The following is a 23805-nucleotide window of genomic DNA, read 5'->3' on the forward strand; positions in this document are numbered from 1 at the left end:
ACACTTTTAACGACAGAGGTAAACCATCACAAGCGTCTACAAACTTCTTAGTTAAATCTTCAAATTTTGGGAGTGGGTCGAGATGGCTGAAGGAATGATGGAAGAAGATCTTTAGGGAATGATCTTTATTAATCTTGTTTAACTTATAAATTTTTGATTCTTCTACCCATGATCTTGTGAGTACACTCGTGTTTCGAGACGTAAACAATATTAGGCTATCTGGGTGGATAGAATTTTGATTTGGCAGAAGTGCATTTGGATAATCCAACTTATCTACACCATCTAAAATTAATAAATTTTGATGACAAGGTAGATGCTTTTTAAGAATTTCTATACCTTCATCCTTATTGTTCAGTGGAATATCTGATCTAGTCAATCTCTTAAGAAGACTACTCTGCAATGAAACTAAAGAGCCTTTATCTACAATTTCTCTTACATCGGGTGAGCTCATTCGATTGAAAAGGATTTTTGCTAGGGTTGTCTTTCCTACACCACCTAACCCAACAATCCCTACAACCTGAGGTTTTCTTCCACTTCTCTTATGCTGCAATAAAACTCTATTTTCAAAATATGCTACCTTTTCATCTTAGCATGTTGGATATTTGGCTACATCTAATGGATTCTTTACATTTCTCAACATGCTTTCAATGACCTCATTGAGAAAGATTCCCTCGTTACTGGTTATTTATAGGGGAATAAATATAACTTGTGAGAAATAGAAGTCTATGTTATATAACCAACATAAAGTATAAAAATATTTAGAGGTTAGTTTGAGTTCTAACTATGTCGTCTTCTGTGCAAGTTTCTGCAGGGCTTGAGCATAGACTCCATCTTGCCCCAACATCCACCTAAGATCAGTAGGTTTGGCGTGGTAAAATACTAGAATTATAGGAGCATTTGACTCCAACATTTAGAGGAGTTCATTTAGGCACCAAGTTGATTCAACATATATGATAGAGAAAATGACCACATGGACTGATGATGTTTGAATAGCCCCTCTTATTTGAGAGTTTATAATAGTCTCCTCGTTGCAATTCCTTCTGATCTAAAAAAACCCTCAATCTGTATAAATGAAACCGATGGTAGAGATGGTTCGGAAGGGTTTTTCTTGACATTGATACCACGGTGGCTAATAAACACATCGTAGTATGAATTGTTGTTAGTGTTAGGATCAACAGAGGTGGAGGAAGATGTAGCCATTATCAATTGGAAAATAGACATAGAAATAAGGGAGATTTGAGGGATAGAAAATGAATAAGAATCAAACGTAGAAAACAAGGGCGAAGATGAGTTTCTTATGTGGAGGAGAAATTGTGGAAACATGCTGATGTCAATGTTATGCAGAGATTTCTATATACCAATACACATGAAACCCTTCACTCCTCGGTTGTGCAGAGATTTATATGCACCAATACACATCAAACCCTTCACTTATTTCTATTTTATGTCTGAACACGTGTTTTGGGAGTGGCCAACCATCAATGCTACCAAAGTCTATGTGGAATCAAATGACTTCACTCCTCAGTTGTGTAGATATTTCTATGTACCAATACACATCAAACCCTTCAGTTGTTTTGATTTATGTCTGAACGTGTGTTTAGGGAGTGTACGATCATCAACACTACCAAAGTTTATCTGGAGTCAAACAGAAATGTACACAATGCACCCTAGGTAATCAGTAACCGCGTGCATGAGCAGTCACCGAAAGGAAAATTAAGTGACAGGTGATAAACAGAGCAACGAAAAGATGGAAGCGACACGACAACAAATAATTGGAATTGGCTTGTCATTGAGCAGTTTATGTGCAGGGTTATATATGCCCACCGTTGGATAATATACTTGCTTAAATTCTAACGGTGGGCATATACATCGCCACATATTTAATTCCCATTGGCATCTCAATTATTTTGTGCCAAATAGACACCACTCAAGACAAATAAATAAATAATGGACACCAAGAAACTTGGTCACGGTTTTGTAGAACTTTTATTTGTCATTCATATAAAACCAATACACCTTTTGGTTTTAAAATGTATACTAAAAATAAAGGGATCTTTTGGACTTATAAATAAAACCTAAAAATAATGGAATCTTTTGGATTTGAAAAGTTAATTACTATGCTATTTAGTTATTTTATATTAAAAAAAAATTTAAAATTGTTGTAGATGCGATGTGTCTCAAGTATTTATTTATTTATTTTATATATATATATATATATATATATATATATATATATATATATATATATATATATATTCTATTTTATTTTTTATTTTTTATTTTTATTTTTATTTTTTTCGGATAAGAGTTTGTCTTTTTTGGATATAAGGAATTTAGAGGCATTTGGAAAGAGTAAAAGCCTACCCCTTTACTCCTTATAAACCATAATTCAATTGCAGTAGTTTTGGAGTCATCCTACATTAACATATATAAACCAATGATAAATATCCCTACTAATAATTGAACATTTAAATTATGATGAATATCTCTACTAATGATTAGACATCTAAATTATGATAAATTTTCTTGCCATATTAAAAAATAAATGAATAAAAATAAAAAATTATAGTTATGTATATTCTAGAAGATCAAGTAGAATTGAGAAAGGAGGTTCAAAAGGTAAAGGAAGCTAGGAAGGAAGGAAAATGGGCAATAATCAGAAATAGAAAAGCCGTTATTCGAGATAGAAACCAAAAAGATAATAATAAATAGCAATTCAACATGCTCCAGATTCTTTCTTGGAACTGTCGGGGCTTTCCATGGAACAAAGGCCCCAAGCTAAGTTGGATCTCGAATGATGTTGATATTATTTTGCTTGTTGAAACTTGGGAGCACGAAGAATCTAAGGTCCCTAACATAGATGGCTTTACATTATGGTCTACCTAGAATAAGCGATCCTCCTGTAGAGGCATTGGGGGTATAGCTTGTTACATTAAGAAGAACATCTCTCCCCATGCTAGGATTTATAAAAACGACCCTTACAACCAATATAGTTGGATAGAAATTACTGACATTTATGATAAAAAGACCTACATAGCAATCTGTTATTCCCCCCCCCCATCAATTCTAACTTCTATAAGAAAAAGAATCTATATAAAAATAGTCCTTACAATGGTTTAGAGAATGATATTACTAGCCTAAGAAATGAAGGAAATATCCTTTTAATGGGTGACTTTAATGCTCAAACTCCAATCAACCAAGCTATTCTTCTAAGCAAGCATTCCAACCCTAATCCTCTTTGGTTAGACGAAGACTTTCCTCTAGCTAGCCAGTACAAAAGGAGCTCTGAAGACCTTGGGGAGAATTTGTTTGGGTCAGAGCTAGTCAAGCTTTGTAGTGCTCAGGATATCATAATTTGCAACGGTCTAAAGAAGTGGCCCAATTCTAGCTAGATGACTTGCATCCATGGGCTTGGTAGTAGCGTGGTAGACTATGTTATCTCCGATCTCCCTCTATACAACGAAATAACAAATTTTGACATCTTAAACGACCATGAGCCTGGCTCTGATCATAGGCCTTTACTTATAACTCTCAATTTTGTCATGCATAGAGATCCCATAGAAGATAATCCTTATAGTCAAAAGAAGTTAATCTTTGATAGAAATAAAAAAGATATCTTTCTAAATGAATTAAAAACTAATTTGCTTCCTTTATCTAGTATAGACAACATAGAATATCTCTATCATAATTTTACTACAATCCTCTCATATTCTATTAACAAGTTCTCAGTTGAAGTTTCAAGTAATAAAAGAAATAGCAAAACCAAACCATGGTATGACAAAAATTGTAAAAGTGCGAGGAGAGAAATTAAGGAAGTTGTTGATGAATCTCTTAAAATTGGCAAGATAAAAATATACAAAGCCCTAACTAAAAGGAAAAAAAGGTAGTATATTCGTAAAAGACAAGAGAATCTCTTACACCTCTCTAAGGTAGCTCCTAAGAAATTCTAGAGGTAGATTCTAACTAGGAAAACTAAAGATAATAATAAAATTGCTTTACACGACTGGAATTCCTATCTTAAAAAGCTTTATGAATCTCCAAATGTCATGGATAACTTTGAAACCCTGCTCACAACGAAAGAAGTTTTCTCATTAGAAGACATTAATTTTGGGGTTAATCGCTTGGCTAATAGGAAAGCTAAGGACATTGAAGGTTACCAGGCGAAATCTTAAAAATTGGAGGTCCTGTCCTCATCCCCCACATTCACAAGCTTTTCAATCAAGCGGTCAAGGAAGGTTCCCTAAACCATGGACTCAAAGCCTCATTATCCCTATTTTTAAAAGTGGGGATACAAATAACCCCTATAATTATCGGAAAATTATGATCAACCCTCTCGTAGCCAAGTTATATGGTATTATTTTGGAAAGGAAGTTAAGCATATGGCTTGAATGTGAAGGTAAGCAGGCTAAAGGCCAAGCGGGTTTTAGAAAGCAGCACTTTACAACAGACCACCTCGTTACACTTAGGATCATTGTGGAGGAATGCTGCAATGATAAATCCAATCTCTTTTGTTGCTTTGTGGATTTTAGAAAGGCTTTCGATACTGTTCCTATAAACAAACTTTGGAACATATTAGAAGAGCTAAAGGTTCCTTTTGAGTTGAGAGTTGCCACTATAAGGTTATGCGAGAATGTAATTTCCAAGTTAAAGAGTAATGAGGGGTGGATGAAAGATATTAAGTGTAATATCAGAGTTGAAAAAGGTTGCCCCCTTTCCCCTACCCTATTTGGCATTTACATCGACAAGCTAGAAGGTTGTTTAGAGGAAGCATGATGTGTTGGCATGATCTTAGCTGGGATAATCATCATCCTTCATCTCTATGTTGACGATATTGTTCTTCTCGCAAGGTGCCCATCTGATCTTAATAAGAAACTTATACTTCTTAAGGATTTCTGCTCTACCATGGGTATGATTGTTAACACTAACAAAACAAAAGTTATGATTATCAAATCCAAGAAGGACACTTACGCTAATTTTATGTATGACAATAGTAACTTGGAGGAAGTGTCTTCCTACAATTACCTAGGAATTGATATTCAGCACAAGCTCAATTGGAACTATAGCATTGAGAAAAGGATTAATGTGGGATGGAAAGCTTATTTTGGTCTTGAAAATAATTTTAAAATGGTAAACCTCGTAATGTGGGATAGAAAGAAGTTCCTCTTTGAAACTTTAGTCGTTCCAGTTATCTTATATGGATATGAGGTTTGGGGTTGTAGCATCTCTAGAGAATCTTGGAGAAAGATTGAGCAAATCCAGAAGCATTTTATAACGTATAACCTCAAAATTAAAAGCAACACACCCTATCCTATTTTCCTTATAGAAATGGGTCTTTCCCCTATCAAGAGCCTAGCTATGACTAGGCTTCTATTGTACAAGCACAAACTCAATAACGTAGGATACCATAGACTTCCTAAGCTAGCTTTAAATTCCAGCCAAAACCACCTAAGGCTCAAACGAGGTTGGTATAAAGACACCAGGGCCTGGTTAAACCATTGGGATATCGACGAGAATGTTGCATTGCACAACATTATTAACATTAAAAATATTGTTACTTCTAAGTTCAAAGAAAAAATGTGGTGTGAGAAAGATTTAGCAACTAAAAGAAAATTAAGATATTATAAGGAGGTCATGAACCCCAACCTAGAAGATCAAAAGTATCTCTTTGTTTTAACTAGCTCAAAGAAGAAAATTAATATAGCCAAGATTAGAACGAACTCTCATGTGCTCAATAGTGAAACGGGTCGTTGGGCAATTCCTAAAACACCATGGATGGAAAGGTATTGTCATCTCTGTGAGAATACGCACATCAAGGATGAAAATCACTTCCTCTTAGAGTGCCCCACGTACAACCACATTAGATCTCAATTTCAATATCTTTGTTGCAACATTGACTTTCCCAGCCTTTTACGTTGTCATAATTACAGTGAGCTCCGGAGGCTTCTCTCCAAGTTTTATGAGCATAGGAATCAAATCTTAAATCAAACTAAATAATTTTGTTTCTTTAGGTCCGATAGACCAAAGTTTGGTCTCAGTGGACGTTAACCATCAACATCATCATCATTATGTTAAAATTAAAATACACATAAAACTAATGTATTTCTAAATAGGTGGATAAAATTAGGAAAGTAAATTTTTATGTTGGTATAAAATAATAATTGATTTTAATGAATTTTATTTAAAAACATATATTTTTTTTAAGAGTGGTCTATGATGGTAAAGTTAATTTTAATTTACTAATGAATAAGTTTTTCGTGAGAACCAAAGATATTTGTAAAAAATATTTTTCGTGAGAATCAAAGATATTTAAAAATAAAATAAAAAATATACTAAAAATACATTAAAACAGAATAAATTAAATAATTATAAAAAAGCATAAATAAAATTATATATATATATATAAAATATTAAAATACTGAAAAGCAAAAAAAACATTAGAATAAAAATAAAAAATATTAGAAATAAAATAAAATAACATAATATAATAACATAAAATACTTAAAAAAAAAATTAAAAAACTTAAAGCTTAAAATTTATTTAAAAAAACTTTAAAAAAATTAAAATTAAAATAAAAAAATAAACATTAAAATTAGAATAAAAAAATAAAAAAATCAACCTCTTAGCCGTGGGTTGGCGGAAGCAATTATGGGAATGGAGCCTCCCCCAACGGGGGCCAAGGGGTAGGCGGCCTTCTCTGTCAGCCCTACGACGACCCCTCAGCCCCCTTGAATCGACTCTCTGTTAGCAAGTGACCGAGGGTTCGTGGCTGGGCCGATGAAGAGGGTGCTTGAAATCGGGTTCCTGCGCTGAGAACCAAGGGGTTTGAATTTTTTTTGGGTCAATTTTAATAAAAAATAATAATTTTAATTTATTGAAAGTATTTTATTTTTAAGTGTTTTTTTGTTTTTTAATATATATATAAAATATGTTTTAAAAACAAGAGTAATAATCTTTAATTTTGTTTTATATAATTTTATAATATTTTTTAATTTTCATATTTTTATTTTTATTTAATTTTAATGTTTTTTAAATGGTATTTTTTAAGTTATTTTTATTTAAAATTTTATATGGATTTTTTTTGGGAAAAAATAAAATAATAATTGTTATTTTATTTGGATATAAAATTCATAAAATTTGTTTTTTTGTAAGTGTAGGTGGTGCTTTCCTTTTCTATTTATATTATTCAAGACCAGATACATCGTTTTGGTGGCCTCAACCTGTCCCGAAGGGAAACTAGGTCTGTTGGCCACCTAAGTTTGCTATAAGCATTCCAAAAAAAAAAAATCACTAGTCTTTCCATCCAGGCTATGTGCACTAAGCAGTTAAAAATACTTAACAAACTAAGAACTAACATAAAAACAATTGAAAAAAAGAGTTGCCACTAACAACAAAAGAAACATTGAAGGATTATTCCTTCCGGTCATCAGTAATCAGATCAGCATTGGGAGGGGTTGCCATGGGTTCTGTGGGCGCTTGAGTCTTCTGAGCCATCTGAGCCAGCCTCTGTTGGATCTCATCCAACTTGTTATACTGCATAATCATAATCACCTGCGTATTCTTCATTTCCTTTTTGAGGTTTGGCATCCCTTGGGCAATATCGGCCACTTCCCCTGCCACCTGCTCCAGCGCCTTCGCAAGGAGCCATTTTAAAACCCAGTAGACATGAAGGGCTTGCTGGTAGAGCGTCATCCATCCACGAGAGTTGCCAAGATCTTGTATTATTTCTGCCCACTCTTCTATCTTAGGGCCTGACTGTTCTTCCATCACATTTGCCTCCATTTCTTGTATTAGCCGGCGGATGTCTTCATCCGCCCCCTCTTTGTAGGCTCTCTCAGCTTCTTGAACTATATTCAACATGGATCTCCTTCCCTTGCATTGGCTAGCTAGCATTGCTATTGACGGGTCAGCTCTATTCTGCTAGCTTGGACGTCCTCTGCCTCCACGCCCCCTTTCGCGGCCCAGGCGTGCCATCTTTCCTTTTATGGTTTCCTGTTTACAATTTTCATTCACAGAAGTTAGATTTTGAAGATTTAAGAACTTGCCCTCCTCCTTAACTTTCTTAGCTCTTATCCACCCCCCTGCTCTAGTCACCTTCATTTGTCTGGGAGTTTTGATGATTATCTTCTCTCAGATGAAGAAAGGTAAGAAGGCCTTCTGTAATATTAACCAATGCTTGAGCCAGGTGCCGCGTTTTCAAATCTTGCCTTTCTACCTCCCTCATATCCTTTGTCATGGGCTGAGCGGCCTGATCCTCATTGTTTCTCCCCAAACTATCTTCTGGGCAACCCTTCCTCCATCCTTCTGGTGCCATTCCCTGCTTAAATCCCATTTCTTTTGTAAAATGCATGTCAGAGTAAAAGGCAACCCCGTGACTGTTCTCTTCTTCCTTGGAGGCATCCAACATTCCTCTTTCATCCATCATACTATTCAAGACAGAGAAAAAACCAGAAGAAGGTCCAGAGATGACATACCCGAAATTGCAATTTCCCTTCGAGGCTCCCACCGGTTGCGCAGCTCCCTACTCCTCTTCCTCTCGACTTGACTTACCTATCCTTCTCCACTTCGCCACCTTCAAGTATTTCAACCCACCTGTCCCACTTTCTATCCCATTACCGCCGCCAATTCTGTGTTTCTCTCTCATCCCACTCTTTCCACTTCATTGTCTTAAATTATGCGCTGACATGCAGTACGCTACCGTGGCATGATGGGCGGCGCTGCAAGCCAGAAAGGATCCCCCTGTCCTGCTGCACTCATGATTTTTCCTACTACCCTCACCTGTTTTCCTCCACGCCCTGATCGGGGGCCATCTGTATCTATTGTCTGTTGGTATATTCTTCATTATGATCTTGAGATAGTATCATTTTAAGCCGTTCTAATTCTGGCTTCTCTGAAAGAGTCGTCCAGATATTATCCAATTTTCCCTTTTGTTCCTGGCTTCCCCAATTTGCGAGAAAATCCGCTGCTCTGTTGCCTTCTCTTCTTACATGCTTAATGATCATGTACTCAAATCTCTTTAAGATACTTTCTAGCTCTTGGATCAGGCTAGTCGTCCTCCAGCTTTGGGTTACTTTGTCCTAAGAGGTCCCATTAATAAGCTTTTTAATTATGTGTGTGACCATTTGTGAGTCTCCTTCCACTTCCAGGTTGTTATAGCCATTTCTGATTGCTATCTTCAATCCTTGATAAACTACCATCAATTCGGCTTCATTGTTGCTCATGATGCCTCCATTATCTGAGTAAATCCATTTTGTTCTGCCTTGGTCGTCTCGAAAGAGGCCACTGATCCCTGCCGGGCTCGGGTTACCTTTAGATGCTCCATCAAAGTTTAACTTTATAAATCCTGCTGAGGGGCTGTTACATCCTATAATGGGTTGTTTCCACATTTGTGGAGCAACCATTCCTTGTTGTAGATTCAGCTTTCTTAGAATTTGGTCTTCTTCTGGCATCGTTTCCTAGTCCTCTGTGCTCCAAGTTTCCGCTAAGATGGTCTCTCGAATATGGCTCAGCGTTTTTCCCCATATTTGCTCTTTAGACATTTCTTTATTTTGAAAAATTCTCCTATTTCATTCTTTCCAGATCATCCACATATTCATGCCTATTGCTAGACTCCAGGCTCGTCTGACCACAGGGCTTGTGAAATGGCCTCGTCCCCATTGTTTAATTGTTTCCATGATGTTCTGTTGATCTCTGTGAGTCCTTCCAAAGAGTCTCCTTACTTCTTCCCATTGTTGCTATGCTCCACTACATGAATTCAGGAGATGTTCCTGCGTTTCCTGATCTTGTTTGCAAAGACAGCATCTTGGGGGACCCTGAATCTCGCGCTTTTGAAGTTGGTCCCACATCAGGATGCGGCCTTTACATACTAGCCACAGGAAATGGGTCACTTTTGGCCACTAGTTGCTCCTCCAAATTTGTTTCGAGATAACTGCCATATCATCTTGTTCTATCTGAGTGGAGAGATGGTATGCTTCTTTAATTGTAAAGTTTCCCTTCATTGTGTAGCCCCATCTCAATATGTCTAGTCTTGTTCTTATAGGTATTTTCCTTGTCTGCATTTATTTTATATATATTTCTCTTTGCTCTCTATCAACGTGTCCGTTCCATTCTTCCGGATTTTTCCAGGTTCTCCACGATTCTTCTTGGCATCCTTCCTTCTAGAAATCCCTTACAAAGTTCATCCCTTCCTCTTTTGCCTTTTGACATATGTCACTTAAAGCTTGTAACCCATTCAATCTTTCTCTTTGCTGCCAGGCTTCTTCCCAGAACTTGGCTGAACTTCCATTCCTGATTTCCCAGAAACCATGTTTAGTTATTATCTCCCTGTTTTCGCTAGCCAGATTCCATATTGTAGAACCTTTTGGGGTGTCCCTTATTCTTAGGATTTCCTCTGGACTTGTTGGCATATTATATTTTTTTTGTCCATATTCTTTTCCATAGGTCAGCTCCTCCCTTCATCCACCGCCACCAAAGTTTAGCTCCCATTACTTGGTTCAAGGAGTAGGGATCTCTGAGACGTAATCCTCCATCCGTTTTACTTTTCACCAATCCCTTCCAGGATCCGAATGCCCATTTTCTTTGTTCCCTCCGTCCTCCCCAAATGAATTTTTTAAAAATCTCCACCATCTTGACACACGCACCTTTTGGGGCAGCCATTGCCGAGAGTTGTTAGATCGGGATCGATTGTAGCACTGCCTTGACCAATACTGCTCGGCCTGCTATATTCAGCATTCTGAAGGACCAATTGGCTAGTTTGCTTGCAATTTTCCCAATGGTTTGTTTTCAATTCGTCATTCTTAGCGGATTTAGAGCTAATGGAGTGCCTAGATATTTTGTGGGTAGTTCTCCTAAGCGAAAACCCAGAATTCTTTTTAAAAAATTGCTGATGTTTCCTGCTGTATTGAAAAAATAGGTACAAGACTTTTCCTTATTAATTTGTGTACCAGAAGCTTCCATAAAGAGGTCTAGTATCTCTTTTATTCTTCTAGCTTCTCTGAGAGACACAACACCAAACAACATGATATCGTCAACAAATTGTTGGTGAGTGATTGGTATATTACTGCCCCATATCTGAATTCCTCTAAAATTCATAAAATTTGTTATTTTTCCAAGTTTTTTAATTTAATTTTTTCATAAAAATCGTTTATTTAACATGTTATTTTTAGCCAAAATGTTTATATTTTTTTTTCCAATTTTTTAATTCAAATTTTTCATAAAAATCGTTTATTTATCATGTCATTTTTAACTAAAATGTTTGTATTTTTTTAATTATATCCATGCAAAATGTGTATTTTTTAATTATTTTATATGTATTGAATTATTAATTAACAATATATAAATATATAAAAAAAATTAACTTCAAAATATTAAATTTTTTTTTTTTTTTTTTAATTTTGAAAAAAAATTGTGCATACTTCAGACATAAGAAAATTTAAAGTATTAAAAATATGCCTAAAAAAAATAAAAAGAGAGGATGCTACTTTCAAAATCCACATGAAAATCTCCAACATTTAAAAATGTAAAATGTGCATAGTTAATACATACTCCCCAAAAAATATACTCCAAAAAAAATGTGTATTCTAAATCAACACTTTTCAAAATCAAATGATTTTTTGCAACTCTAAAAAATGTGATAACTCAATACACTTCACGTTTGATTGGTAACTATGTTTTGAACGATCATTCCTCCATCTTAATTTAAGTGCTTTACAATAATGATGTTTGGAAAGTCACTAGCTAATTTGACTAAACTAAAAGAAAACCCGAGAAATAAAATAAAAATCATTGCAATTACCTCTTTTTTTCACTACAAACTTCTTATTGCAATATTTTGATTCAACTTGCAAGTGGAGTCTTCTCAAACCCTTCGAACTTGTTCGATCACAAAACACAATCACTTACCCACAATGTAATAATTAGATTTCCAATTAATCAACATTGCCACAAATTTCTCTCAATGTAATAATTAGATTTCCAATTAATCAACATTGCCACAAATTTCTCTCATAATCAATGAAACTACCAACAAAGTAACAAACACAATTACAAACTCACCATAACACCACTTTCATAAGAAAAACACTTTACCTTACTTCTTTAACAAATACTCTCTTATGGCATTGGATTTCCTTAAACTCTCCTACAAGGAAGTTGAGCTCAACCCCACTCTCTCATAATAATAATAATAATAATAAACCCTCTCATACCATACCAGGTAGAACAATAAGAAAATAGAAATTATTTCCACAACTCATCAAAACTATAAATTACTTTATTCAAAGTCAAAAAGTCTTACATATTTATATGTCCAAGTTTGCCTTTAAAATAAATATATTATCTTAATTTATCTTAACACAATAACACCTTATGAGAAAATATTAAATCCATATATATAAATATAATTTAATTGCTTCTTAAAATTTATAAACAAATTAATTAAATAAATATTCTAGTCTACTTTACAATAATTAAAAAAAACACTTTAAATAAAAAACATTATTCACCAATAAAAATATAAATAATTATACATATTTAGTTAATTTTAATTAAAAACATTTTAAAACATTAATGATCACATTCTCATTATGTGCATTTGGTTAGTTGATATTTCACTTTCACTATTAAAGTAATAAATAAAATATTTCGATATCTATGTTAAATAATACAATTTTATATAATTGTACAAAATAAAATCATTAAAATTAAAAAAATTTTTTATCTCTGATAAATATTGAAATATAGAACATAAATAAATTGTTTGAGATCCATATATAGATAAAAAGTAGTTGAAAGTAAAATAATTTAGATCTTAAATTTTTATGATCCAATTTGCAAATAATAATGATGTAATTAATCCAAAAAATAATATTATTTAAAATAATTTAGTTAATAAAAATATGTAACTCATTCAATTTTTAATATAAAATATTAATAATAATAAATTATTTAAAAATATAATTTAAACAATAAAAAATACTTTAAACACTAAATTTAAAAAAAAAATTAAACCTATTAATATATATATATATAGATTTTTGCAAATTTTACATTTTAAAACAAAATTGAATATAATGATCAGTCTCCGCTTTCGGTAGATCTGTGATTAAAATAAATATAACCCACCAAAATTACAATCTTTAAAATAATCCAATATTAAATATAAAAAATAAAAATTATTCATTCGAAAATTACTCATTCCAACATATTTGATGTTAAATATTGGTATCTAATGTTTTACTCATTCCAACATATTTGATGTTAAATACTGGTATTTAATGTTTTATCGAATTCAACTGGGGACTTCACATACATATGAAGTTTGACCAATGGTAAAAGAAGTTTTTGGAATTATAAAAATTATTTACATTTTAAAATATATATAAACTTTTAAAAAGCTCATTAAAAATTTGTATAATTTGTTATTCAAATTTGGCTTAAAAAAATTCAATTTCTCCTCTGCGTTAATGTCAATTGAGGTGCTTTAAATTTAAATTTATGTAAATGAAAATCAAAGAGAAGGCCACGTACTCGCTGAACTGCGAATAAACCAATTGTGGATATGGGTCTTGTGACCGCCTCTTACAATATTATCTGCTTCTTCTGTTTCGCTTTCCATCTCCTCCCTCGTGTAGAGCGCCTTCCTTTGCTTGGAATATCTGGTCCTCTCCTCCCAGACCGGACACTGTAATTTGGGACAGTCAGAGAGATCAAGATTCTCTAACCATGTACAATGTTCAATACCTTCCACTTGTTCTAACTCCCAGCACCAGCTGACACTCAGCGTTGAATGCGTGTAAAATGGAATAACCCACGTATGCTCTTCAATGTCACACATCCAGCTGCTGAAAATTCACTTAAAGATACTAATGTTTCCATAATTGCAGCTCTTCTAACTCAAAGCAAGCATGAACAAACAGCGTCCTGAGCTTTGCTGCGAATTCTAACCCCCTTATCCTCTTCAGTTTCACACATCCTCCTGCCCACAACTCCTCCAGAGATACCATTGTTTCCATACTCGGCAGCTCTTCTAACTCGGGCACCCATCAACACCTAGAAGCTCTTGTAACTGGCACCCATCAACACTTAGATTTCGGAGCTTTTTAGCGACCTCCAACCCCCACTGATACTCTGCATGAGTGTACAATGGAATAACCCATGTATGCTCTTCAGCTCTTGTAACTCAGAGCAACCATGAACAAATAGCGTCCGGAGGTTTGCCGCGAATTCTAACCCCCTTATCCTCTTCAGTTTCACACATCCTCCTACCACCAACCGCTCCAGGGATACCATTGTTTCAATACTCGGCAGCTCTTCTAATTCAGAGCACCCATCAGCAATTAGATGTCGAAGCTTTGTCGCGACCTCCAACCCACTATCCTCTTCAACTTTAAACATCTTGCTGCAGACAACGACTCTAGAGATACCAGTTTTTCCATACGCAGCTCTTCTAACTCAGAGCACCCATCAACATTTAGCGTTCTGAGCTTTTCCGCGACCTCTAACCCCCTTATCCCCTTCAGCTTCACACATCCTCCTGCCGACAACTTCTCCAGGGATACCAGTGTTTCCATACTCGCAGCTCTTCTAACTCAGAGCACCAAGAAACATTTAGCGTCCGGAGGTGTGCCACCACCTCTAACCCCCTTATCCTCTTCAGCTTCACACATCTTGCTGCCCACAACTCCTCTAGAGATACCAGTGTTTCCATACTGGGCAGCTCTTCTAACTCAGAGCACCCCAAAACATTTAGCGTCTTGAGTTTTGCCGCCACCTCTAACCCCGTTATCCTCTTCAGCTTCACACATCCTGTTGCCGTCAATCCCTCGAGAGATACCAGTGTTTCCATTCTCGGCAGCTCTTCTAACTCAGAGCACCCATCAACATTTAGCATCCGTAGCTTTGCCGCAACCTCCAACCCTCTTATCCTCTTCAGCTTCACACATCCAGCAGCTTCCAACTCCTCAAGATATACCAGTGTTTCTATACTTGGCAGCTCTTCTAACTCAACGCACCCGGTAACACTTAAGAATTGAAGCCTTGTTGCAAGCTCCAACCCCTTCACACTCTGCAGCTTTGGACAGTCACTGATACTTAGGCTCCGAATATTTATCCACTGGCCCAACCCGGATATGTTTTTCACGTTCACACATTCCTCGGTCTGCGACTCCTCTAAAGACACTAGTGTTTTAGTAGTCCGCAGTTCTTCTAACTTGGTGCAATTTGAAACAGATAGTCGTTGAAGCTTTGGCAGTTCGTTCAGCCCCCGTAAGCTCTTCAACTGCTCACATGTGTCAATCACCAACTCCTCCAAACGTAGGGGCAGCTACAAAACACAAACATTGTAGTGACATTAATAGCCACTAAACACAAACATCGGAAATAAATGGTCACTAAACACACAAAAGATTCCACGACTTTCAGTTTACCATGGGAATTATTTAAAAAAAGAATGACAAATATTTTTTTGGAAAAGAATGCAAAATTAGTTTTTATAAATTTTTTTATAAAATATTTATAGAAAAAGAATGGACAAATATTTCTTTAAAAAGAGATGCAAAATTAGTCCATAAAATCTTTTTAATTATATTTTTATTTTTATTTATAATCTTTATAAAATATTGAGATATTTTTTAAAGAAAGTGCATTCTCGTTGAAGAAGGATCATATTACACATATTCGCTGAAAGCAAACATATACAACACATATCGCTGAAAAAACCAGATATACGGACTGCAGAACAGCATTATATACACCGCGAGTTGAACCCCAGGCGGGGAGGCTATGAACGGCCGTCCCTAACCACCGTCATATTACATATTTACATTTATATTACCGCGAGACATTTCCGAGTATAAAATCTTTATAAATTAAGACATATCTACATTACCACTAGACATTTCCGAGAATAAAATCTTTATAAATTAAGACATCTCTACATTACTGTAGAGCTCCTCTCATTTATTGAAAAATATATCAACCGTGCAATGAAACCCCCAAATTAAATGTTTTTTAGGCGATCTTAAGATATAACAAGACGTCATTCAAAACGTCATTCAAATCACATTTATTTACTAACCTATACACGAGCACGCTAGTGGAATTAGTATATAGTTGTATTTCTTGATTTTCTCTCACATGACAAATTGAGACTCAAATACATTATCCTCACATAAAAAAGCTTGGAAAATATAAGTGGATCTTTGAAAGCCAAAATAACTACACAAATTTTGCAAATTGCAGTTTCTACTATATTCTTCAAAATTTCCTGATTTTAGCTTAAATAAGCAGATTCAAAGGCAAAAGTTTAAGGAAACTATACACAACAATTAGTCTAAGGTTTAGGCCATAATTTTAAAGTTAATAAAGAATGGAAAGGAACCTTTAATTTAATATCTGAAATTAATGTTGAATGTAAAATGATAATACTTGCCGAGCAAACACGAGTTCACAGATCAAATTAATAGCTGGAAATTGTGTGAAACACGTCAGCAGTCAACTGAAACCCAGTATCTTCGAATTTTTCAGTGTGATTTTTTTTTGGATTTTTGGATTTTTTTGATATAGCTCATAGAAAATTTTAAGTGTGATTTTTTTTTGGATCTTTGGATTTTTTTGGATATAGCTCATAGAAAATTTTAAAGTGAAATTTCTATTTGTGTTATTTAAAATAGTTTTTTGATTTTTTATATGGATTTAATAATTTAAAAAGCTCTTAGGGCACTTGGATTAGATTATTCATCAAACTTGTGATTTCATTAAATTCCAGTTAAATTTTAGAAAAATTAAACTGGGAAACCCACCAAAAAACTTCCAAAAAATAAAGCAATTCAAAATTTCAAAATTTTATGGTTAAGACGAAAAAACAATGAAATCCTTTAATATAAGAAAAATGCTTCACAGCAATAATTCGTGAAAGCAACCGAGCTCATATATCAAATTTATAACTGGAGATTGTCAAAGCAACCGAGCTCATGTATCAAATTTATAATTGGAGATTGTGCGAACAAGTTCAAAGGACAACCAGAATGAAGTCGAACTCTTATTGGCCGAAATGTTGATGCAATCAAAATTTGAAGTGGTGACTCCAAAGTCTATCTTATAAATATTTTATAGGCTCAAAAATATTGTGTGTCGTACATCGTTGTTGTAAAGTTCTTTAAAGACAGAGAAGTGATGTGGAATCAGAGTTATTACTCTGTATTCAAAACTGTAAATAAAAACTTCAAAAACTTCTTCCCGGTGACAAATGCCACAATCGAGACATTTACTAATGTATGTAATAATACATTTATTTGTTGTATTTTGTAATACTGTATTTGTACTTTCAGTTTACCACTAATTACCACTAAACACACAAAAGATTACACAACTTTCAGTTTACCATTAAACACACAAAACCTTACACATCAAATTTCAATTTACCTGTGATTCCTGTTGCCACAATGTTTCTAATATGCTCCCGGACACTTGAAGAACCCTTAAATTCTTCAGTGGAATCCAGGAAGGCAGGGAAGAGTACGGACAATCTCTCCAGCGGAGCCATATGAGATTTGGAGATTTCACTCTCCTCATGATGCATTCCAAGAGAGAACTTACACTATCAACAAGTTGTAACTTCCTCATCTGAATACTGTCAAATTCATCATCTTCATGATAATCACCATGAACCATTCTAATTCCGCGCACAGTTAGCACATGTCCATTCTGAAAAATGATAACTATTACATGTTTTTTGTTGCAGAAGGATGAACAACAAAAAATTTGAACATTTGAACATAATATAAAGGATTGAAAAATGGTCTACTTACAGATACCGCCGCATGAAATCATCAATGAGGTTCCCTGTCCAACGCCAAATACGACATGGAGACGAAAACCCCGCAATGTATCTTCCCATATCTCTTAAGTGGTCATGCATATGGATCTTCCTCAACCCCAACCTACTTTTATGTGGGTTAGAAATATCCGTCGGTTTGTCCACCAGTTCCACCAGGCACTTGTTTTGCAGATTTCGAAGCCCCAGCTCGCCTTCCCAATCTGAGCCATCAAATATTGTGATGGCTGTATCCCTATTTTGTCCTATGAGAAAACATGAAATGTCCAGAAATATCTGTTTTTCCTCTTCTTCGAGGGCGTTATAACTAATTCGAAGCCTTTCTTGTATCTCACTCGGAAGTATCTTTACAAGTTTGTTCAATTGCTTCTGCCAATAGGACATGTCATTGTTTCCATAGAGAAGTGCCCCGAACACTTTTAAAGACAAAGGTAAACCATCACAAGCGTCCACAAACTTCTCAGTTAAATCTTCAAAGTTTGGAAGTGGATAGGACTGGCCGAAGGCGTGGCGGCAGAATAGCTTTCGGGAGTACTGTTTTTTAAGCCCGTTCAACTTATAAATTGCCCATTCTTCTACCCCGGATCTTGTGAGAACACTCGTGTCTCGAGATGTAATCAATATTAGGCTGTCTGGGTGGATAGAATTTTGATTTGGCACAAGCGCATCTAGATGATCCAATTTATCCACATCATCTAAAATTAATAAAGCCGGGCGACAGGGGAGAAGGGTTTTGAGCATTGCTATACCTTCATCCTTATTGTTTATTGGCAGATCTTTTCCTGACAATCTCTTAAGAAGACTGCTCTGCAACGAAACTAAAGAGCCTTTATCTACAGTTTCTCTTACATCGGATAAAAAGCAGCATCTGTTATACTGTGAACTCATTCGATTGAAGAGGTTTTTTGCCAGGGTTGTCTTTCCTACACCACCTAACCCAATAATCCCTGCAACCAGAGGTTTTTTTCCACTTCCCTTATGTGGCAACAAAACTTTATTTTCAAAATCTGCTACCTTTTCATCTAATCCCGTTGGATATTTTGCTACATCCAATGGTTTCTTCACATTTCTCAACACGCTTTCAATGACCTCATTGAGCAAGATGCCCTCGTCACTGGTTATTTACAGGGGAATAAATATAACTAGTGAGAAACAGAAGTCTATGTTATGTATCCAACATAAAATATACAAATATATAGGGGTTAGTTTGAATTCTCACCCGTTACACGCCTCCAGCTCTAAACCACTTATTCCGGAAACATCAGAAAGAGCGTTTCTCCACTGTTCAATAGTGGCCGAGTCGTGTCTCTGGTTCCTTTGATGAGCTTCAGAATCATACGTCGTCTTCTCTGCAAGTTTCTGCAGGGCTTGAGCATAAACTCCATCATTGCCGAGCGTCCACCTAAGATCAGTGGGTTTGACGTGGTAAAATACTGGAATTATAGCCGCATTTGTCTCCAACATCCAGAGAAGCTCGTTCAGACACCAGGTTGATTCAGCGTATCTGATAGAGAAAATTACCACATGGACCGAGGCTGTTCGAATAGCCCCCCTTATTTGAGAGTTTAAATAATCTCCTCGTTGCAATTCCTCCTGATCCAGAAAGACCTTCACTCCGTACGAATGAAGGCGATGGTAGAGATGGCTCGCGAGGGTTTTCTTGGTATCGATACCACGATGGCTAATAAACACATCGTAGTATGAACTGCTGTTATTGTTGGGATCAGCCGAGGTGGAGGAAGATGCAGCCATTGTCGATTGGAAAATAGACACGGAAATAGGGGAGATTTGAGGGATGGAGGATGAGTAAGAATCAGACTCGACAACAAGGGAAGATATGAGTTTCTTATGCTGAGGAGAGGGAAGATATGAGTTTCTTATGCTGGGGAGAAATTGTGGATACAGTCGGTTGATGGTATTTAACTAATCAATTATTTATATATGAGATAAATAAAAATAAATTTTATTTTAAAATAATAAATTTAATTTTATAATGTTAAATTTTGGATAGATTTTGTGGATACAGTTGGTTAATGATATTTAACTTATTTGAGATAAATAAAAATAAATTTTATTTAAAAATAATAAATTTAATTTTATAATGTTAAATTTTGAACAAATTTTAAATATTTTAGTGAAAGAAAAATTAAAAACAAGTCAATGAAAAATGTTATTTATAATAACCAGGCGAACGAGTAATGGCAGGTAATGACAGGTATAATAACAACGTGAAGATGGGGTCACTTAAAAGAAAATTAAAGTGATACATCAAATCATATGGGACATTTCAACTAATTATATTTAAAATAAATAGAAATAATTTTATTTAAAAATAAAAAATTTAATTTTATAATGTTAAATTTTAGATAAATTTTAATTTATTTAAAGTAAAAAAATTAAAAACAAGTCAAAGGTAAACAAGCGAATAAAACTGAATACTTTATATACTGCTAATGGCAGCTATGATAACCACGTGAACAGGAGAATGCAGGTATAATAACCACGTGAACTGGGACCGCCGGAAAGAAAATTAGAGTGAAGGGCGATAAACAGAATAACGAAAAAATGGAAGGGACACCGCTCAAAACAATCACCGCGTTATAAGCCGTCCACGAAAAGATGGAAGGCACACCGCTCAAAACAGTGACCATGTTATAAGTCATACACGTTCCTGATTAAAAGCTGTCAAGAATAAAAGAATAAATTAATGGACACCAAGAAACTTGCTCACGGTTTTGTATACCTTTTATTTGCCATTCATATCCCTTGTGAAAAAACCAATACACCTTTTGGTTTTAAAATGTGAATTCAAAATAGAGGGATCTTTTCGATAAATAAAACCTAAAAATATAAGATTTTTTTGGATTTGAAAAGCTAATTATTATGTTATTTAGTTATTTTATCTCGTTGAAAAAAATTTAAAGGCCGTTGTGGATGTGATGGATGTTTTAATTTTTCATCGAAAAAAATTTACAAGTCGTTGTGGATGTGATGGATGTTTTAATTTTTCATTGAAAAAATTTACAAGCCGTTGTGGATGTGATGGATGTTTTAATTTTTATTTTGAGATAGGAGTTTAATTTTAATGGGTATAAAAAATCTAGAAGTATTTGGCAAGAGTAAAAAGTAAAAGTCTATCCTTTATAAATCATCGAGTGGTTATAAACCATCAAGTGGTTTTGATGAGTAATTTTACATTAACAAATAACAGCCACCAATGAATATATGATAAATTTTTCTACTATATAAAAAAAATTAAAAATAAAACAAAAAACAAAACAAACACTGAAAACTTGTATAGATATGTATATTATGTTAAAGTTAAAATACACCTATAAAGTAATGTATTTCAAAATGAGGGATAAACCCCCGGGTGCGAGCCAACTTTGATTAGAAGTACAAGCCAACTTTGATTAGAGGTACAAGGCCATGAAGGCAAGGCAGAGCCCCGCCACCTTCTGTTCCGCATGTAGCTAGCACTTGGAAAGGTGGCAACAAGCATGCAGGAGTTAATGCATGCGAGTGGGAGGAGTTAAGACAAGGGGGAGCGGGAAGAGGGTCATTTCGACAATGGAGGTGCTGAGCGAGAGAAGGGTCCTAAGGGTCCTACGATGGTGGAGTGTTGTTTGGGTGCTAGCAATTCTAGGAGTTCCTCGCTGCTGGACGACGACCTCTGCTTCAAAGCGGAGCGCTCTCTAGTTTGCTTCAAAGGGGAGCGCTCTCTAGTATTTCTTCCTTCTAATCCTTGTAAATCAAATTACAATGGAGACAAATAGTTTGGCCCCTATCAAGGTTCATGTGTTGGGTTGGGGGGTAACGAGTTAGAGGAAAATCATAGGCATGGCTTCACATGGTACCTGGGAGGACCAGTTGTAATTGTAATGTTTGTTTCAGTGTTTCTGAAGTTTGGAATTTGTCTGTCGAGGATGGGGGTTTGTTGGGTAGAAGAAGAGGAAGGGAGGGCGAATGAAAGGGGTACCCTGGAGACAAATAGTTTGGCCCCTATCAAGGTTCATGTGTTGGGTTTGGGGGTAACGAGTTAGAGGAAAATCATAGGCATGGCTTCGCATGGTACCTGGGAGGACCAGTTGTAATTGTAATGTTTGTTTCAGTGTTTGTGAAGTTTGGAATTTGTCTGTCGAGGATGGGGGTTTGTTGGGTAGAAGAAGAGGAAGGGAGGGCGAATGAAAGGGGTACCCTGGAGACAAATAGTTTGGCCCCTATCAAGGTTCATGTGTTGGGTTTGGGGGTAACGAGTTAGAGGAAAATCATAGGCATGGCTTCGCATGGTACCTGGGAGGACCAGTTGTAATTGTAATGTTTGTTTCAGTGTCTGTGAAGTTTGGAATTTGTCTGTCGAGGATGGGGGTTTGTTGGGTAGAAGAAGAGGAAGGGAGGGCGAATGAAAGGGGTACCCTGGAGACAAATAGTTTGGTCCCTATCAAGGTTCATGTGTCGGGTTTGGGGGTAATGAGTCAGAGGAAAATCATAGGCATGGCTTCGCATGGTACCTGGGAGGACCAATTGTAATTGTAATGTTTGTTTCAGTGTTTGTGAAGTTTGGAATTTGTCTGTCGAGGATGGGGGTTTGTTAGGTAGAAGAAGAGGAAGGGAGGGCGAATGAGGGAGAGAATTGTAGAATGAAATGGAGCCTTTGGCGTCAGATTCCCCTGGGTGCGAGGAAAATCCAATTCAGAGACAAGGAGAGGTTGTGTGTCCTTGGGGGGAATTCCAACTGACCTTGCCCAACCCAGAGCCAAATTCCTGTGCCAAAGCCCATGGTAAAGAGGTGCTTTGCAGCAAGTTCAAAGGGAGTGGGGCTCTAACCCAAGGGATACTTGTAACCCCGTCCAACCATAACAATTATGCTTGGCCAATTCATTTGAATTTTGTTGAAAACTAGAATTTTATGATGGAAGATATGAGGTATGCGAGAAAAGACCCTTACTGCCTGGTCCAGCGTTGCATGAAGTAGGGAAAGGCTGGTGATCATGAGTTCACAAGCATCTCGTGGTGGCTTTCAATCAATGAGAGACAGTGGAAGGAGGCTCTTATTTGGTTAACATCCTGTGATTGTGTAGTAGGTTTGTTGGAGGGACAAGACCACTGGTTGCATCGAGTTCCCGTCCCGCAGCCAAAGATAACAGTAGAGTGGAAAGACTAGGGAGGAGAGGAGAAGTTGAAGGCTCGAGAAAGCATGGAACGTGTGAAGGGGCCACAAAACAATGTAGCTGGGAACAGAGTCCACGAGAGACAGAGTAAGAGCACACAGGCTCAGGCAGCAGGCCTAGTTCTTCTAACGGGCCGACAAGGAGGGGCTGTGGGCGTAAGGCGATAATTAACATCATTGAGGAGGCTGCTCAAGCATACCATGCCAACAACTCGAACCCGATAAAAAATCTAATTGCAGATTGGGAGGAGGAAATTTGCTAGGTTGGGGAAGAATTTGAGAATCGAGATGGACCTGGATGAGTGGGAGGAGGAAATTCCCTAGGCTGGGGAAGAATTCGAGATGGACCTCGATGAGTGGGAGGAGGAAATACGCCAGGATGGGGAAGAATTCGAGATGGACTTGGATGAGTGGGAGGAGGAAATTTGCCAAGTTGGGGAAGAATTTGAGATGGACTTGGATGAGTGGTAGGAGGTTGCACCGGACCCCAGGTATACGAGGGGGAGAGTAACCCAATATCAACAGATAATTTGTCTGTTTTGGATGATGAAAAGTATATTGGCAAAGGCCATAGATCAGTCTCCTCTTGATCAGTGTGCTCAGGCCCATTCAGAGCAGCATGAAGGCCTTCGGGGCATCTCAGAGAAGTTGGAGCTCATGAGGGTATTGGAAAAAATTCAGTTTTAGCTACAACAGCAAAGCGAAGAACTAAGCTGATTGAACAACACATCCCGTGCATCCCTCACTCGGAGCTTCCTGGTTCCAATGTGAAAGATCCTGCCCCAGTTGACTCAGATGATGATGA

General features: G+C 36.1%; 2 protein-coding genes across 3 annotated transcripts; both read right to left on the reverse strand.

The window, feature by feature from the left end:
- Nucleotides 1–13420: 13420 nt before the first annotated feature.
- LOC149189592 (uncharacterized) lies at nucleotides 13421–17687 on the reverse strand. Of its 2 annotated transcripts, XR_016256417.1 has the most exons (3): nucleotides 17419–17687; nucleotides 14080–15319; nucleotides 13421–14046 (listed from the first exon to the last, which is right to left on the reverse strand). XR_016256417.1 is itself a non-coding variant. In XM_089413244.1 (2 exons), the coding sequence occupies exons 1-2, from the start codon at nucleotides 17665–17667 to the stop codon at nucleotides 14519–14521; spliced, it is 1050 nt and encodes a 349-aa protein (XP_089269370.1). In that variant the 5' UTR covers nucleotides 17668–17687; the 3' UTR covers nucleotides 13421–14518. The 2 variants fall into 2 exon arrangements, 1 of the variants encoding a protein (XP_089269370.1); XM_089413244.1 differs by having other exon boundaries at nucleotides 13421–15319.
- Nucleotides 17688–17800: 113 nt separating this feature from the next.
- On the reverse strand, nucleotides 17801–19704 carry LOC149189593 (disease resistance protein Roq1-like). The gene is made up of 2 exons (XM_089410282.1): nucleotides 19050–19704; nucleotides 17801–18944 (listed from the first exon to the last, which is right to left on the reverse strand). Exons 1-2 carry the CDS (start codon nucleotides 19580–19582, stop codon nucleotides 17801–17803), a joined length of 1677 nt encoding a protein of 558 aa, XP_089266408.1. The 5' UTR covers nucleotides 19583–19704.
- Nucleotides 19705–23805: the final 4101 nt, after the last annotated feature.

This window comes from Pinus tabuliformis, chromosome 3_1 (genome assembly GCF_031772625.1).
Source record: "Pinus tabuliformis cultivar Carrire ecotype Pingquan chromosome 3_1, CPIR1, whole genome shotgun sequence".
Classification (NCBI taxonomy): Eukaryota; Viridiplantae; Streptophyta; class Pinopsida; order Pinales; family Pinaceae; genus Pinus; species Pinus tabuliformis.